Source organism: Nipponia nippon, unplaced genomic scaffold (genome assembly GCF_047370975.1).
Source record: "Nipponia nippon isolate SJK-2023a ecotype South Korea unplaced genomic scaffold, ASM4737097v1 scaffold_22, whole genome shotgun sequence".
Taxonomy (NCBI): Eukaryota; Metazoa; Chordata; class Aves; order Pelecaniformes; family Threskiornithidae; genus Nipponia; species Nipponia nippon.
The window spans coordinates 1,228,525-1,247,570 of record NW_028262339.1 but is presented as its reverse complement, the minus strand read 5'-3'; the positions used below and the strand labels follow the sequence as shown (position 1 = coordinate 1,247,570).

Sequence of the window (19,046 nt, the reverse complement as noted above, 5' to 3'; positions counted from 1 at the left end):
GTTGATGCAGGATCATAATGTCAAAAGACACTGAGCAAGGAGAGGGATGGATACGGAAAAACTGCAGCACACTATTTACTTTTACTGGGTTGCAGATGCATCCCAGTGGCAAACATATGCAACAGCTTCAAGTGCATGAGCAACAAATTCCAACAAGAATAATTTATTTTCTGTCAATATCTACCATACACAAAAGCAATAAAAACATTTCATTACAGCAGATTCAGATTCACAAGTAGCGTCTGATTCTCTTTAGAGTGCAAGTTCAACAAACTTAAGGTTCTGAAAACCAAGACATGAAGAGCTGAGATATATACCTCTGTGACTTGAATCTTTGTCCTTGAGCAGTGCCTGATATAGAATCACAGAATCATAGAATCGTTTAGGCTGGAAAAGACCTTTGAGATCATAGAGTCCAACCGTTAACCTAGCACTGCCAAGTCCACCACTAAACCATGTCCCTAAGCACCACGTGTATCCGTCTTTTAAATACCTCCAGGGATGGAGACTCAAGCACTTCCCTGGGCAGCCTGTTCCAGTGCCTGACTACCCTTTCAGTGAAGAAGTTTTCCCTAATATCCAACCTAAACCTCCCCTGGCGCAACTTGAGGCCGTTTCCTCTTATCCTATCACTTGTTACTAGGGAGAAGAGACTGACCCCCCACCTCGCTACAACCTCCTTTCAGGGAGTTGTAGAGAGCAATAAGGTCTCCCCTCAGCCTCCTCTTCTCCAAACTAAACAACCCCAGCTCCCTCAGCCGCTCCTCATAAGACTTGTGCTCTAGACCCTTCACCAGCTTTGTTGCCCTTCTTTGGACATGCTCCAGCACCTCGATGTCCTTCTTGTAGTGAGGGGCCCAAAACTGAACACAGTACTCGAGGTGCGGCCTCACCAGTGCCCAGTACAGGGGGACAATCACTTCCCTATTCCTGCTGGCCACACTATTTCTGATGCAAGCCAGGATGCCATTGGCCTTCTTGGCCACCGGGGCACACTGCTGGCTCATATTCAGCCACCTGTTGACCAAAACCCCCAGGTCCTTTTCTGCCAGGCAGCTCTCCAGCCACTCTTCCCCAAGCCTGTAGCGTTGCATGGGGTTGTTGTGACCCAAGGGCAGGACTCGGCACTTAGCCTTGTTGAACCTCATACAATTGGCCTCGGCCCATCGATCCAGCCTGTCTAGATCCCTCTGTAGAGCCTTCCTACCCTCCAGCAGATCAACACTCCTGCCCAACTTGGTGTCATCTGCAAACATACTGAGGGTGCACTCAATCCCCTCATCCAGATCATTGATAAAGATATTAAACAGAACTGGCCCCAATACTGAGCCCTGGGGAACACCACTCGTGACCGGCCGCCAACTGGATTTAACTCCATTCACCACAACTCTTTGGGCCCGGCCATCCAGCCAGTTTTTTACCCAGCAAAGAATACGCCTGTCCAAGCCATGAGCAGCCAGTTTCTCCAGGAGAATGCTGTGGGAAATGGTGTCGAAGGCCTTACTAAAGTCCAGGTAGACAACATCCACAGCCTTCCCCTCATCCACTAAGCGGGTCACCTTGTCATAGAAGGAGATCAGGTTAGTCAAGCAGGACCTCCCTTTCAGAAACCCATGCTGGCTGGGCCTGATCCCCTGGTTGTCCTGATATCCTGCAGAAAGTGGAATTTTCCACTGAGCAAAACTATGAACCACCTGTCCTCTGTGAAGAGAATCTGGCAATAAGGAGAAGGAGCTAAAAGATAAGAAAGTATTTGTTTTATTAACGAACCGTGGAAAACTAACGACTATACGCTTGAAGAGGAGCTAATAGACTGATAAAAGGGAACATCTTGGCGCCAAAGGCTGGATGATGGCCAAAAAACCATGAAGTCAGATAAAACTGCAGTAACTGGGTGAGGGGAGATCGTGACCACTGATTCAATTCAGGACTGGAAAGTCTTGCCCCCCCCACACCTGAAAGGAGTATGTGTGCTAATTTGCATAGCAAGCAAGGCTAATTTAAATACAGTAAACCAATAGTGCATGAAATGTTAATCGCTAACCAATAAGTTTAAATTTGGGTGGGTTTATACTAATCATGTAGCAAGATAAATATGCTGTAGTTTTGTACAGAGGTGTGCTAGATTTGTGGAACTGCCACCTAGCACCCATCATTGTGCAAATATGAAGGAAATAAAATACCTTTGCTCTGTGTGTTAATTGGCGTCTGCACACCGGGCTAACGACCCCGCTTTTGGGACAATAGTCCTGTACGTGCCGTGTGATGGCACTCAAGATAATCTGCTCCATAACCTTCCCCGGCACTGAGGTCAGGCTGACAGGCCTGTAGTTCCCTGAATCTTCATTGAAATGAGGAATAAGCACAAGCTACAGCTGCCAGCTAAATTACAGCTGCCAATTAAATTAAGGAAAGCTTGCTCCACAGTTCAAATGGGAACACCCACTGACTTCAGTGAGTTCAGGACTTACCCTCTGAGCTTTGAGGAAGCTATGTATCATACAGCTGTATGCACCAGTCTGGTACTTGGTAACCTGGTTTCTTTTCTCTCCTACTGGGCTGTTGGATGACCTTAAGTAAGCCAATTCTAGTCCTGTGCTTCAACTCCTCCTCTTCCCCAAATTTTATCTATGTCAATTAAATAATGTTGCTAGTGTCCTTTATACAATGCTTTAAGATCTATGGATGGAAGTACAGCCAGTACATAACAGTTCCTCTCTGTCACTCCTTCCTCCTCACACTTCTCCCCTGCTCCAGCATGGCTCCTCTCCAGTCTGCTGCAGTGTGGATTCTCCATGGGTGGCAGAGGAATACCTGCTCCACCACGGTCTCTTCCACAAGCTGCAGGGAAATATATGCGCCGACATCTGGAGTACCTCCTCCCCCTCTTTCCTCTCTAACCTTGGTGTTTGCACTTTTGTTTCTCATGTTTTTTCCTCACTCCTCATACCATTTGCCATTTCTTAAATATGTTTTCAAAGAGGCACTACGAACTTCACTGATTCTCTCAGTTTGTCTGGAACCAGCTGTGTCTGGCACAGGGCAGCCCCTGGCCTCTTCTCACAGAGGCCATCCCTGCAGCCTCCCCACCCCCTTACCAAAACCTTGCCATATACACTCAATACAAAGGCCTCAGAAGAAGTGTTTTGATCTACTTCCACTTTTAAGCACTGTTGAGCCAATTACAAGAAAAAAAAAATGAACAAGTCAAATACACAAAACAAATTCTCAAGAGAAAACACACACACAGTATTCTCAGGGCTCAAAAACTGAAAAGCAAAAGCATCAGGACAATAAACAGCCTTCTTTTGCTAACTAGAAACAGATCTTCTCAGTGAGAGGTCAGAAACAGTAACTCTACAACCCAAACTGCAGGCTTCAACTCCCACCATTCCCACGAAGTCCACACTTCTATATAAAGAGCAACAACGTGCAGTCAAAGATTTTGGCGTTAAACTAAGAAGGTATGAAAGAATAACACTATTTAAGAAAAAAAACTAAACTGTCTAGAGAGGAAAGAAGGACCAAGTTTCCAAGTTAGACAAGCCTTTTTTGGCCAGGAAAGAAAGATAATTGCTTTAGTCATCTACCTCAGAGGACTATAATAAAAGTGTTCACTGGCCTTGATTTGCATTGCAATTAAATATACTATAGCTTTGGAGTTAAATACACTATAGCTTAGACAAAGTTATTTTGCAAATAATAGCTTCTACTATGAACTAAATATCAGGTGTACCTATTTCTGGCTTCCCATATATCAGTAATTGACATTTAAAGCCAACAAGTAAACAATTAGTAATAAATGTTTCGATGAATTATTCTCTTTCTGAATCTGCTGTTTACCTTGCATAGGGAAGTACTGTTCCTACTTGCAATAGCAGAGGTTGCTGGGGAACTAATAATCAGTACTGGCACTTACCTGCAACACTTGCTTCCTGGCTTGGACAGCACCTTCTCTTTGAAATACCAGTCTGATTCACTGTAGCTCTCAAGGACTTGTTTGGTGGCTAATGAATGAAGGCCCACTGCTTGTGGCTGCTGGGAAAGGGGTAACCCTTCATAGTACTGTTCCTAACACTGTGCACAATCCATACAGCTTTGGATTGTTAATAATAGCCACTATACTCAGACTATAAAATTGTTTATTGTAAACTCAATGTTATAACCCAGCAGGAACTCTTGAACTATAAATACCAGTTCCTGATGAGGCAGTATCTTCAAAGAGAAGCATTTTTCTAAAATACAGCACTGACCACATATATGCAAGTGTGTCAGGAGATGGCCCAGACATGCACCATCCACGTATGAACTCTCCCTTTGGAAGAAAAGCCAGGATGCAGAGAAGGTAGGAAGAGCCACAGCGCACTCCACTTCATCCCTGCTTCTGGACAATCAAAAACCCAGTACAATCAGATGCATACCAAAGTGCACCTGCACTGCAAAATAGACACATCCACTGAGATCCTGAATTTCCACTGATACATGAAATATTTAGTGAAAAGAGGAGCAAATCAAAGAAGTATTTCCATTAGGCTGCTCAGCAGCACAAGACAAAATTACATATTTCTGGAATGTATTGTGTGACTACAGTCACCAATCAATTATCTGAAAATTACTACTTTGCTATCAGAAGACAAAAATTTGTATAGGAGGAAATTAATTACCAACTTTTCTTCTTAATATGATGAAACACTTGAATTTACCTCTGCCACTTCTGCTTTTTTCTCTCCCAATTTGGAAGAAGCTCCACTTGCCTTCTTGTCACCATGCTGTAAGTATAGAAAATAAATGTGTAATTATTAAGATCTTGAATTATACCTTCTATGCAGGGAGATTCCCAAATATCTTAGTGCATATATGATCCATTTCACCTACCATAATATGAGAGAATGGAACATTATAAGTTTTCTTTCTCACTAATGTTTTACAAGATTTCTAAGTGATCCGATGGATAACTTCAAGTGAAATCACAGTTGGAAAGTAATGATCTTCAGGGCAGTATATTTAGAATCATAGAATGCTTTGGGATGGAAGGGACCTTTAAAGGTCATCTAGCCCAACCCCCCTGCAATTGGCAGGGACATCTTCAACTAGATCAGGTTGATCAGAGCCCCATCCAGCCTGTCCTTGAATGTTTCCAAGGATGGGGCATCTACCACCTCTCTGGGCAACCCGTTCCAGTGTTTCACCACCCTCATCATGAAAAATTTTTTCCTTGCGTTCAGTCTAAATCTACCCTCCTTTACTTTAAAACCATTACCCCTTGTCCTATTGCAACAGGCCCTGCTAAAAAGACTATCCCCATCTTTCTTATAAGCCCCCTTTAAGTACTGAAAGGCCGCAATAAGGTCTCCCCGCAGCCTTCTCTTCTCCAGGCTGAACAACCCCAACTCTCTCAGCCTTTCCTCATAGCAGAGGTGTTCCAGCCCTCTGATCGTTTTTGTGGCCCTCCTCTGGACCCTCTCCAACAGGTCCATGTCCTTCCTGTGCTGAGGACTCCAGAGCTGGACGCAGTACTCCAGGTGGGGGTCTCAGGAGAGCAGAGCAGAGGGGCAGAATCACCTCCCTTGACCTGCTGGCCACGCTTCTTTTGATGCAGCCCAGGATACGGTTGGCTTTCTGGGCTGTGAGAGCACATTGCTGGCTCATGTCCAGCTTTTCGTCTATCAGTACCCCCAAGTCCTTCTCGGCAGGGCTGCACTCAATCCCTTCATCCCCCAGCCTGTATTGATACCGGGGATTGCCCCGACCCAGGTGCAGGACCTTGCACTTGGCCTTGTTGAACCTCATGAGGTTCACACAGGCCCACCTCTCCAGCCTGTCCAGGTCCCTCTGGATGGCATCCCGTCCCTCAGGCGTGTCAACTACACCACTCAGCTTGGTGTCATCTGCAGACTTGCTGAGGGCGCACTCGATCCCACTGTCTATGTCACTGATGAAGATATTAAACAGCACTGGCCCCAGTACGGACCCCTGAGGGGCACCACTTGTTACTGAGCTCCATCTGGACATGGAGCCATTGACCACTACCCTCTGGATGCAACCATCCAGCCAATTCCTTATCCACCGAACAGTCCGCCCATCAAATCCATATCCTTCCAATTTAGAGAGGAGGATATTGTGGGGGACCGTGTCAAAGGCCTTACAGAAGTCCAGATAGATGACATGCGTAGCTCTTCCCTCGTCCACTGATGCAGTCACTCCATCATAGAAGGCCACTAGGTTGGTCAGGCAGGACTTGCCCTTGGTGAAGCCATGCTGGCTGTCCCGAATCACCTCCATGTGCCATTAAACATGCAATCATGAACATCCACTCCAGCATCTGAAGTTTCCTCAGAAACATTCAAATGATCATTACGCCTAGCCCTCCTTACCTGGAAGACAACTGTTACTATAATTTTTATAATTATATTATTGATATACAAAAAATAATCTCTGTAATAGTTCAGGCACAAGTATACATTAGGGAATCCAGTTCTACTAGATTCCCCAAACCTCCTCTATCTTTCATCCCCTCCAAGGCATTAAACTTCTTGCTTTCACCTCACCTGAAATGCAATCCTGTTTGTCCCCCACATGCGACAACATACAGTAACACACAGTTTATTCAGCATCCACACAGGTATTCAGTGCAAGCTTTACTCTATATATCTGTGAAAAGCAGTGAATATGGTCCCTTAAAAAAATATTTAAAAAAAAATGTTGTTTAATCTTTATAACAGAACCCCCCAAAATGTAAAAATAAGCAAGAGATTTTACAATTACTATAAAAGACAATGTAATATAGTTATTATCAATATCTTGGCTAGTATAACTTCCCACAGCAACTCAAACATCTGAGAATGAGGATTCATGTCTGGTCTGTTTTGTTAAGTAGAGAGAGGAGATGATTTTGGACCCATTTATTCCCCTATTGTTTTGTGGGTTGAATAGCAGGAGGTAAAGTTTGCTAACCCATTAAAGCAATGAGTTCCTAAAGCATTTTCTTTACACGGCTACAGGGAGAAAATAATGATCCATGTATCAATGCACTATCTTCAACTGGAATGTGTTCAAGCTCATTAGACAGCCTGGGAAAACAGGCTGTTGAATGAACAAAATAAAACTAAAAGAAAAAAAAAAACATGTCTCTAATCTGTCTCCATTATGGTAGTACAGAACAAAAGTTTAAAAAACTTTTTTTTTAACAAAACCTCTAATAATTCAAGTTTTTAAAATTAGTTTTATCATCAATAAGATGATACTTGACAAGTTTTTAAATTAAAAATACTATTCTCATATTCCAATTTTGCCTCTTCAGAGGAAGAACAATTCACTTAGGTTGTCTTTTCAGGTAACAGGTGAACTGATTCACTGCCCTACTAAAGCACTTTCAGTACAGACACAATTGTACCAGTAAAAAGCACAGATAACTGGTTTAGTAAAAGCACACCACACACATACCAGTAAAAGCAATATCAGTGAGAGTGCTTTTGCTGACAAAAGCATAACTGTACCAGAGCCATCATAGCTATATGGTTCAGGAACTAGAGTTCCTACACAAAAAAGGCTCTGTAATGTAGAACAGGCCCTATTCCTAAATCAATACTCAGCATCACAAGCGCTACCCTGAATCCAGCTACAGGTCTTATTGTTATCAATGTAGATAGCATTTAGCTTGTGTAGAATTGTGAAAGCATACTGCATGTAATGCTAGGCTTCACAGGGTTGTCCAATTGGATATTTATTATCATGAAAGTTGGCTAACAATGCAAGCACGCCTTTCTGTGCATGGTCTGTAGTTTGTTTCTTTTATTTGTTTGTTTCTTTGAGTTTAGACATAGTTATAAAAGCAATAACACCAATTTAACTCCAGATTTTTTTCTTTTCTTTTTTTCTTCCTAAATCAAGTCACAGTTCAAAGAGTTTTATGCCTCGATTCCTCCCTGGTCTCTCTAGCTTCAACTATAGAATGCAGGAGCCTTATGTAGCACTGAGCATGCCAAACTTTTATCAGGGCCAAATCAGGTGTTACCCTTCCTCCCTAAGTCCATCTCCTCGTCTCCATACAAAGGAAACCCAGGCCAGACAGGAGCCACAGCATCGATAGGATGTCCAGTCCCAGGACTAAGATGGGGGGCATACACTGTGTCTCAGCAGATGGATGAAGCTCAGTGTCCCCTCTTAGGTGTCAAGACTTGTACATTTGTCTACCTTGGCATAGACTTCTGCTGTTTTCCTATCCCTAGACCGGGCTGTCAGGTACAGTACTCTGTGGTCCCTGCAGAGCATTTGGGGGCAGGTAAAGGGCAGGACGATGGGGTTGACAGGACTCTCTCAACCACCTTTAAAGCAGAATATCAGCTCCACATCCCTGGGGGACCTCAGGCCAATTTCACTGGCCACAGACTATAAGGAATGGACAAGGACCACAGCTTTATCACCCCCAAACTCAATTAGGATGCAAATTAAATGCTTACAGTCTTTCCTCCAGAAGGATATGCCAAACAGCATCTTTAATAATGAGACTTTGACTTAAAATCCAAACACTGTTTATTTTGACAATTGCAACAAGGAATATATATCCAGATCAAAGTATTTTTTCTATCCAGTCAGTTGGAATCAGGCAGCCGTGTATACATTAAGCACCAATACTCTCTGACCTCAGATAATAAAACAGTTTATGAAAGTATTATCTCACTTAAAAGTTTGCCATCCTGAGGAGGTAACCTAGGAAAGCACAACTTCCTCATATACCTTCTGGGTAGACCACACTGATTCCCTAAACAGCTCATGTTTAAAGTAAGAAAAGGGATCTTGGTTTAAAAACTGTCTTTAACAGCTCTTTGCTGCTCTGTATTTCCAAGCTTTGAAGCTTCTAGTTAATTTTTTTTTTTTTAATTAAAAAAAAAAATCAGTCTGCTCAGCTAGAGAATAAGCTAAGTTTTTCAGGGCTAGTATGTATGTCTTGCTCCTTTACATTCCCCAAATGGGTGGGAGAGATGGGTTTTTCTTTGGTCATTCTTTCCTTTTTCTACTCATCTTTCCTTGCAGTGCCAAACCAATGTATTCACACAGTAATAACATATCCATTAGCAGACCAATTGATAGGAGCAGCTCCAGCTCTGTCACAAAAACCACTCAGCATAGTTTAAGTTATATTTTTAAGTTTAAATATCTAACAACTGTTCCTTATAGTTGTTAGAAAATCTAGTTGGTCCAAAATATTTTCCCAGTTTATTAACTAATAACATAGTATGCAAAACCACCCATAATCATAATATCTTCACAAAATCTATCCCAAAATAAACAAAGAAAAAGAAGTATCATAAACAAGAAAGTTTATCTTAAGATCTTCATCATGTTCTACAGCATACAAAAATGCCACGATGCTATCATTTTATAGACACACCTTTGCCTTCTGATATGAGCATTCATAAACTAGAAAGTAACTGACCTAAGTGAAAAGTACAGAGCAAAACACTAATAACTGAACTCACAACTGCATTTTTCAGTCTGCACTTGCAAAAATCAGAACTCAGCTAAAGGGCTTACTTCAAGCAAGACTGAAATTCTTTCTAGGCCTCAAGAGTCCCATCAGCATTAACGCATCTTTGGTTCAAAGCCATTACATAGCATCTTGGAGGACCGCAGTGATGAAATGTTCAGTAACTGGGTAAGAAGGGAAGTCTACTTGCCAGATTCTCAGCTGATGTCAACTAACATAGCACTATAGATATTAAAGGAGATATATCATTTTATGCTGATAGGAATCTGACCCTTGTTTTCAGTTGAAATAGGGAAAAAGACAGATCTGTGATGCTGTTCAGAAAACAGCAGGATGGAAAGATGTGTCAAGGAACTACAGTCGAGAAATGTAAGGAATGGATAGGTGAAAACCAGATTCTTCTTACAGCAATCACATTCTGCTTTAGATAAAACACCCAGTAAAAACCTTGATGGAAAAACTAATTAATCTCTTTTGCGTCCATTTCCTCTGTTATACCTTTCCTGCTTTGCTTACTTATCCTTTAGATCAGGTCTTCCAGGTAGAAACTGCCCTGTATGATGCATGTACAGCATTGGACAAAAGAAGACTCCAGTCTCACATGAGGTTAGCAGAGGTCAGCAGGTGATATTCTGGTGCAAATAATTATAAAGAGTGATTTCCAGCAGAGCATGTGGAGAAATGGTTTCTTTACCTGAATGCATATAGCAATGTTGTCTTAATATCTTTTCATACCTCGGATTCAATGACCCAGGACTACAGAGGCCTTTAATGTTCTTGTCATCATTTAATGCAGCAATTCCCAAACTTTGTGACTTTGTGTCACCTCTGGCGGGGGTGAGGAGGGGGGTGGGGTGGGAGGGGCACAGCTTGCACAGGCTGCACAGATGAGCCGAGCCGGAGATCACACCTATCCTGCCGGGCTGAGCCCCCTCACACCGCAGAGCCCCAGGCCCAGCCCTGCGACGCTCCTGCTCCGCCTCCTCAGTGCTCACGGCTCCGGTAGGGAGGGGCAGTGCCCCACGTATTTACCATGGCGCAAAAGCCATAGCCATCACTCGCTCCGCCTCTCGGGCAGCATACTATAGCCCAGTACCATCCCGCCCCCCACCCGCCCACTGCTGGGCCCCAAGCGGAGGCGACGTTGGTGGGGGAGGGCAGACGGAGCGGAGCGCGCGTCCCAGCCTACCAGGAGGGTACCCTCTGCGCTCCCCGGCTCCCTGGACCCCTCTGTCTCGCCCTACCCTACGCTGCCCGCCTTACCCTGAGCTCCTACCACTTTGCGTGCAGACCCGCTGTCCCAGAGCGGGGCTGTCCCTCCTGCCCCATGAGACAGGCCCCCCTCCCCGTTGTTTCAGCGGCCTCCGCAGGCAGTCCACAACGCAGAGCTGTGGCACAACGCGGAGGCCGTCCGCTCCCGTCCGCTCTCCCCCTGCGTCAGCCAGCACCACCTTACCGCCCAGGCCCTGGCGGCTCCAGCCCCTGCAGGCTTGGAGGAGGTCGGCTGCCTCCCTTTCCTGGGCTGAGACATGGCAGCTGAGCTCCCTCCCGGGTGTCTCTCCGGCTCTACTGCAAGCCCAGAGGCAAGCGAGGAAAAAAAAAGGGGGGGGGGGGGGCGGTTACTTAAACGTGAAGCGGTTTTTCCTACGTTCCCAGAGCTAAAACCAGACTGCGTTCTAGCTCATCACTCCTCTTCCTGCAGCCGGTAAGAGCCGGGAGGGCTCACCCCGCCCGTGCTCCGCACACCCCGCAGGAGGCAGAAGAGAGTGGGGTACAGCTCGCTGTGAGATGCCTTCTGTTTATTTTTGCCTCCTAGGATAAACCTTGGGCTTCTTGTAGACCAGAGCTGGGGAGTTGCCCTGTCTAGACCCCGGAGTCACTTACCTCTCCTGTAGTGAGAACCACCTACAAATGAGCCCAGGCCTCAGTGCTCTGATCTCCAGCAGAGCTTGTCCAAAATTTGGTTGATCTGGTTCTGATTTAGATCTGTGCTTAAATGACCAGTAAGTTTTCCCTTGGCTGGTTGTAATTGTGTTTGAGGAAGTAGCCACTAAGCATTCTTTGCTGCGTAAATGTGATTTTTCAGGTAGCAAAATTACTCTTAAAACAGGAAAATCTTGCACAAAACAAGCTTGGCTTTTTTTTTTTTTTTTTTTTTTTTTACGGGTTTGGAAAAAAGTGTAGACACTTTCCTAGATTAAAGTGCAAGTGGATGTACGAAAAGATAACTTTTTCTCATGAAAATCAATCCCTCTGCCTTTCTGCAGAGCCCCTTGAAAAAGCATTAGTTTTTGACATCTGATCCTGAATTGATGCTTGGAGCCATTCACAGCTCCCCTCCTGGGATCCTGCTTGTTCAAAGCTTTCTGCTTTCTTTGAGCAAAGGCCAGCAGTAGTTCCAGGTACCTACCTGTTCCTGTAACTTAGGCTCCTTTAGCGTTTAACCCTTGCCATCCCAAGAACCTGAAATTGCATATAATGCAAAGGATACTTTCCCTCCAAAAGAATAGATTCAGTTTTGAAGTCTGCCCTATATCTTGTGTTGGGTTTTTTAAAGTGTAGCATTACAGCTCATATGTACTGCAACTCAGGTTATTAAATCCAAAAGCCTTGTTTTTTTTTAAAGAGTAAATTCTAAATATGTCCCAATCCATGTGAGTGTTTACACAAATGAGTTGCCCAAGATGTACTGACAGCTCTTCCAAAATACAGCAGGAATAATTAATGGTCAATCAAAGCTGCTGGAAGATTAAGCATGACCAAATGACCCTGGTCGAAAACTGAAAATATGCCATGAGTATGAATGGTATAATACTGATTCTGGATGAAAGACTTGATTTGGTTTGGCCAAGTCTCCTGTTCATCTGGATGTGTAGCTGAAATGGAAAATTCACCATTTTAAGAGCAGTTCTCCAAGACTTTCTCAGTGAAGAAACAAACTGGGATTAATGTAGTATAGTAATGTATTGGATTTGCGTGACAAGGTTTTGGTAGCAGGGGGGCTACAGGGGTGGCTTCTGTGAGAAGCTGCTAGAAGCTTCCCCTATGTCTAATAGAGCCAATGCCAGCCAGCTCCAAGAGGGACCTGTTGCTGGCCAAGGCCAAGCCAATCAGCGACGGTGGTAGCACCTCTGGCATAACATATTTAAGAAGGGGAAAAAAACTGCTGTGCAACAGCAGCTGGAAGAGAGGAGTGAGAATATGTGAGCGAGACAACTCTGCAGACACCAAAGTCAGTGAAGAAGGAGGGGGAGGAGGTGCTCCAGACGCCAGAGCAGAGATTCCCCTGCAGCCCATGGTGAAGACCATGGTGAGGCAGGCTGTTCCCCTGCAGCCTATGGAGGTCCACAGCAGAGCAGATATCCACCTGCAGCCCGTGGAGGACCCCACGCCGGAGCAGTCTGTTCCTGAAGGACTGCACCCCGTGGAAAGGACCCACACTGGAGCAGTTTGTGAAGAACTGCAGCCCGTGGGAAGGACTCACGTTGGAGAAGTTTCATAGAATCATAGAATACCAGGTTGGAAGGGACCTCAAGGATCATCTGGTCCAACCTTTCTAGCACAATCTAGATGAGATGGCCCAGCACCCTGTCCAGCTGAGTCTTAAACGTGTCCAGCGTAGCAGAGTCAACCACTTCCCTGGGGAGATTATTCCAATGGTTGACTGTTCTCATTGTGAAAAATTCTCCTCTCGTGTCCAATCGGAATCTCCCTGGGAGTAACTTGTACCCGTTACCCCTTGTCCTCACCATGTGACTCCTTGTAAAAAGGGAGTCACCATCTTCTTTGTAGCTCCCCTTTAAGTACTGGTACATGGTGATGAGATCACCTCTAAGCCTCCTTTTCTCAAGGCTGAACAAGCCCAGCTCTCTCAGCCTATCCTCATATGGCAGGCTTCCCAGACCCTTGATCATCTTGGTGGCCCTTCTCTGGACCCCCCTCCAGCCTGTCCACATCTTTTTTGTATAACGGGGACCAGAACTGTACACAGTATTCCAGGTGTGGCCTGACAAGCGCTGAGTAGAGAGGGATAATGACTTCTTTATCTCTGCTGGTGATGCCCTTGTTGATGCAACCCAGCATCCTATTGGCCTTCTTGGCTGCAGCAGCACACTGTTCACTCATGTTGAGTTTGTGGAGGACTGTCTTCCATGGGAGGGACCCCATGCTGGAGCAGGGGAAGAGTGTCAGGAGTCTTCCTCCTGAGGACGAAGGAGCAGCAGAAACGTGTTATCAACTGACCACAACCCCCATTCCCTGTCCCCCTGTGCCACTTGGGGGAAGGAGATAGAGAAATTGGGAGTCAAGCCCGGGAAGAAGGGAGGGGTGAGGGGAAGGTGTTTTAAGATTTATTTTTATTTTCTCATTACCTTACTCTGACTGGATTGGTAATAAATTAAATTAATTTTCCCCAAGTTGAGTCTGTTTTGCCCGTGACGGTAATTGGTGAACGATCTCTCCCTGTCCTTTTCTCGACCCATGAGCCTTTCGTTATATTTTCTCTCATCTGTCCAGCTGAGGAGGAGGACTGATAGAGTGACTTTGGTGGGCACCTGGCATCCAGCCAGAGCCAACCCACCACAAGTAAATATCCGTCAAACATTGTAACAAGAATGATGTAATTGATAACGTGAACTGGACTTCCAGTGAAAGGGGGTTCAAAATGCAATAGTTATCTATAAACTGGTATGCCTAGCTGTATATAGATACATACATACTCATATGCAAAGTTTATATACATGAGAAGGGGAAATTCAAATTGTAACTGTTCAGCAGTGGTAATTCATGACCAAGGAATGATCTGGCATGGAGGGCAAGAAGGCCTAACTGCAGAACGGGTTAAACTGGCTGGAAGCAGGAATGCCAGAGACAGAAGGACTCCCTGTAAGGGAGTGAAGTTTCCCTTTGTGATAAGAAATGCTGTGGTATTGTCTTGTGTCAACCTTGGAATGTTCTCAGGGTTCTGAGTTCTCAGGGGCCACCTTTGGTCAACAGAGCTGGTGCTGGGGGATGAACCAAACACTGGGCTAAGGCATCTGATGCCAACACTCACATGATTGGTGCAGGTGTATGTGTGTATAACGAATCAGCTTGTTAAGCATTTTTGCAGACTCCTTGTAGAACTGCTTATGGCAGTAGGACTCTGTCCAATGCATTGTTCATTAAATCTTTTTATATTTAAGCAGAAGCGTGTGTTTAATTCACCTCAAGGAGTACAATAAAAATTCCTCAGCACATGAATTGGCATGGTTGACTAATTTTATCTTGCTCAGATCATGTCTGTACACAGCTTAAGTAAAACAAATGCATGGTATTTAGGCTAGTTGTGCAAAACAGCTATATAATGAATTGTATTACTCCAAAGAAGTAATAGCAGCAACAGTTCCTAAACATATATATGTGCAAGAAGGCCGTGTACGTCAACAGGAGGAACCAAAAGTGTTTGCATTTTTAGGGAATGTTCACTGCCTAAGCAGCTATTCCCTGATTCCTCCAGGGCAAAGGCAGTAGGACTAAGTTACTGTGTGGGAAGTCCATAAATCCAATTAGTGCTCAAGCCCTTCCCCTGTCATATAAAGGGAGAATTAGACACATCAGAACCTCAAGTGGCTGAAGGTGAATCTCTAGAGGCCTTGGGGAATGGCTGTAACCCCAAGAGAGGAAGGATGGTTCAGACATGTCAGTTGCCTAAGGCCTTCCCTACTCTTCCTTTCTGGGTAGCTCTGTACCCTGTACAAATTTTTTTAGCTAGCCTTTGAAGTGATTAAATCTATGACATGTATGAATTTTGCACTTCACTCTATGGGTTAAGTGCCTAAAATTTTAAGTACGTAGCCCTTAACTAAGCTCTGCATTGCATCTGGCCATGAATGTGTTAAGTGGATACATAGGACTGTTTTATAAGGATGCGCATATAGGCAAGATCCTCTGGAGGAGATAAAGGTGAGGGACATGTTTAAGGGTATGACTTTTACACAAGTCTTTTGCATGTTATTTTATCTAGGGTCACTCTGGCAGGTCTAATGGATAGTACCACATTCCTAGGCTGCAGGCAGAGGATCCTCCCTGCTGACACAATACTTCAGTAAGCATTTACTGTACTTCACTGCTTTTATTGCTATGTTCCTGATGACAGCAAATTAAGCTGTCAGTAAGTGAAATTATGGAGTTACATAGTAACAAGGCAGTAATACATGATAAACTTGGTCATGTAGGTCTGTATTATGCAGAGTGCTGAGGATTCTGCTGATCCAGAACCACATTGACTTTAAGCTGTCCTATTAACAAGTTTAGTATGTAAATACAGTCTTGCCCTTAGAGACATGCACAGGTCTCGCTCCTAGAAACCCCCAGACCCTATGGTCTCTCTGGCAACTTGCCAGGACTCCCCTGCTCTCTCCGATAGCCAGCTCCTCCCATGGTCTCACCCCCGGCTCCCAGGCCACTTCACCTACTCACTGGCTAGTCTGGCTTGGTCTTCACCAGTGCTCACACACTCACTCTCATACCCGCACTCACTCCAGTTGCTGGCACCCAGATACATGGGCCTCTGATCCCTGGTCCCACTCCAGTGGCTGGCACTTGGTTTCACTCACTGGGGTCTCTCCAGTCGCTGGCAATCAGGCACATGGGCCTTCTGGCCCGTGGTCCCAGTCCATTTGCTGGCACCATGGACATGTGGGCCCCTATGACCCAAGGACCCACTCCAATGGCTGGCACTTAAGTCCACTCACTCGGGTCTCTCCATTTGCTGGCACTCAGGCACACAGGCCCTCCAACCCATGGTCTGTCTCCAGTTGCTGGCACTCACACCCCCATACATCCACATGCACACAAAACAGAGAGCCTTCATCCAGGAAAGAGTTAGAAAGGAATTTAATAAGAAGATAGGACAGGCTGCGCTGATCAGGCACAGGACATGGCCAGACAAGTGTACTGACCGGCAAGCTATTTATACACAGCTGGCCCTTTTTATCCTCATACTCATCTATTTTCCCGCAGTTGTTCCTCCCCAAATCACCTATATCCTTCCCTTTTCCTGCCTGTGGTTCCTTCCCTAAATATCTCATAATAAGTTTTGCGCAATCCCCAAATGCTCTTCCCCTGCATCCCATAATGTGTCCCATACCCCTAAGCAGTAACCCCCTCAGGCCAAAAAGTGCTCTGTTGTTGACTCATCTTGATGGGTGTCACACCTGGACTCTGGGGCTGAGGCTCTTCTGGGACAGCCCTGGGAGGGTCATGGACAGGGTATGCCTTCCTTGTGAGTCTGTAATTTGGGTTCCCACCAGCTGGGGTGCTTCTGTGCTCCTCTGGGCTTGTGGAGATGGGCCTTTGATGGGCTGAGAGCTCCTGTGATGGGCCTGGGAGGAGCCAGGACAGGGTATTATTTGGGCTTCCCCGGCCCCCCACCATTGTCCCTCTGTGCTCCTTTGTGGGTGTGCAGATGAGTTTTTATCACACGACCTAATGTTGCAAGAGAGGATTGATAGTCTAGACATAGGACTTGTCCAATATATGTCAGCAGAAGCAATGACAGGTGGCAAAATCAGGAAGATTGGGGCCAGACTTTTTATTGCCTGTAGCGATAGGACAAGGGGTAATGGTTTTAAACTAAGAGAAGGTAGATTCAGACAACACCTGTGGTGGTAGGATTTGAGGCCCTCAGGCTTTCATTTGTTCACTTTACTAGCACTTGTCTGGGGGAGGGCGAATCTTTTGCCTTTGTGATTGGTAAACTGAGGCACAGAAAGATTAAGTGATGTGTCCAAGGTCACACAGGATGCTTGTAGTGGAGAAAGGAATTGACTGAGTTTTATTTATGCACAATCCATTCGATTACACCACATTTCTATTCTGATTATGAAGCTTAAATACATGGTTATATCAACAATGAAAAAAATTGTTATATAACTTGTCCTCTCCAGTATGCAGACCATGAGAAATCTAACTGTGGTTTTTATCTAAGAATACATTCATGTATAATGGAATAATTCTGTGCAAAATGTATTTATATGCACACACACACTCATGCATACATATACACATTTTACATACACACACACACACACAAATTATGAATTGCACTCTAGAGACAGAAAAATTGCTTTGTCAAATACATTTCTGATCACAGTTGCATGATATCCCTAGAAACAAGGATAAAAGCAGACAATACCACTCCTTAAGAGAGTATCACATTGCTGAACCATATAAAATTGGCTTGATTGGAGTTAGTGGATGTTGCTGTGCATTTAGCAGTCTTGTTACTGTCTGGTTCATCTCATATGTAACTTGGTTAAGCAATGCCTCATCCGTAAATGAGGCTAATAGGTTAAAAGCTGTATTAATATTAATGAGCATGTCTCCAAATAATAGTTCTGCTTACAATGCAACATTCCTCAATCCATCTGCCACTTTGCCATTACTTCCCTTCTCTGAGGTTTGCTTAGTTGCATAGTACAAGTTCTTCTTCATCACTGGAGACTGTATACTCTATACAGTATTGAATAATATATATTCCAGTCTTTAGTTTATTACTATGCTTAGTGCCTTTTAAAAAGTGCAACTTCCAGTCAAAACATAGAACAGGAAGTCAAAGTAAGTACAGATGGATGAAGAAATGTTTTACAGAAAATTATAACACCATTTTGCAGGAAATTCTTTCCCGTTTCAGAAACATGGGAAGATAAAACTTAAGAGCAGCCTGTTCCAATGAGCAGAAAGTCAGGCAAAAATGCCAGGAGGCCTGCATGGATGAACAAGGAGCTCCTGGCCAAACTCAAACACAAAAAGGAAGTATACAGAGGGTGGAAGCAAGGATGCCTCTAGCTCTTGTGTTTCAGATGTCCTGTCTGAGGGCTGCAGGAGGGCAGCCCTTCTCTTCCATTTCCCTTTAACCCTTTGAGCTGATCCACCTGTAAACCAGTGTGGTGAGTTGACCTTGGCTAGCTGCCAGGTGCTCACCAAGCCGCTCTAGCATTCCCCCTCTTTCTTCACTGACCTTGGTGTCTGCATAGTTGCTTCTCTCACATTCTTCTCGCTCCTCTCTCTCACAGCTGCTGCTGCGCCATGTTTTTTATCCTTTCTTAAATATGTTATCACAGAGGCGCTACCACCTTCGCTGATTGGCTCAGCTTTGGCCAGCGGCGGGTCCGTCTTGGAGCCAGCTGGAACTGGCTCTGTCCGACATGGGGGCAGCTTCTGGCATCTTCTCACAGAAGCCACCCCTGCAGCACCCCCTGCTACTAAAACCCTGCCACGTAAGCCCAATACAACCAGACATTAGACCAAACTTTGGTATCCTTTTGTAAATCAGATGGGGGTGGCGCATTTTGAATGGGTGAGGGCGGCATGTCAAGGGGTGGCTCGGCACCCCTGGCCATTGGATATTGTACTCTGTCAATTTCCCTGTAAGTCCTGTTCTCCCCTCGACCCAGCCGCGACGTGCTATGTGCATTACCATCTTCTGGATTGTACTGGAGTGTGCAATTCCCTGGGGAACGGGAGCAGACGCTCTGATTCTTTTGAGGATGGGGAACGGGGTCTGTATTTCTAAGGG

The 19,046-nt window shown here is 44.9% G+C and overlaps 1 protein-coding gene across 3 annotated transcripts in view; it reads right to left on the bottom strand.

The window, feature by feature from the left end:
- LOC148055419 (uncharacterized) overlaps positions 1–11,070 on the bottom strand; it is a 65,773-nt gene extending 54,703 nt beyond the window's left edge. For 2 of the 3 annotated variants that reach the window (XR_015705337.1, XR_015705336.1), the window contains exons 1-2: positions 10,944–11,070; positions 4,704–4,769 (exon numbers count right to left, since the gene is read on the bottom strand). Coding sequence is in view for 1 of the 3 variants with exons in the window: in XM_087760266.1 (XP_087616392.1) it covers positions 4,704–4,769; positions 10,944–11,018 (141 nt within the window). In the remaining 2 variants the exon portion in view is untranslated. The remainder of the gene's footprint in view (positions 1–4,703; positions 4,770–10,943) is intronic. The other variant, XM_087760266.1, reaches the window with a different exon arrangement.
- Between the last annotated feature and the right edge of the window lie 7,976 nt (positions 11,071–19,046).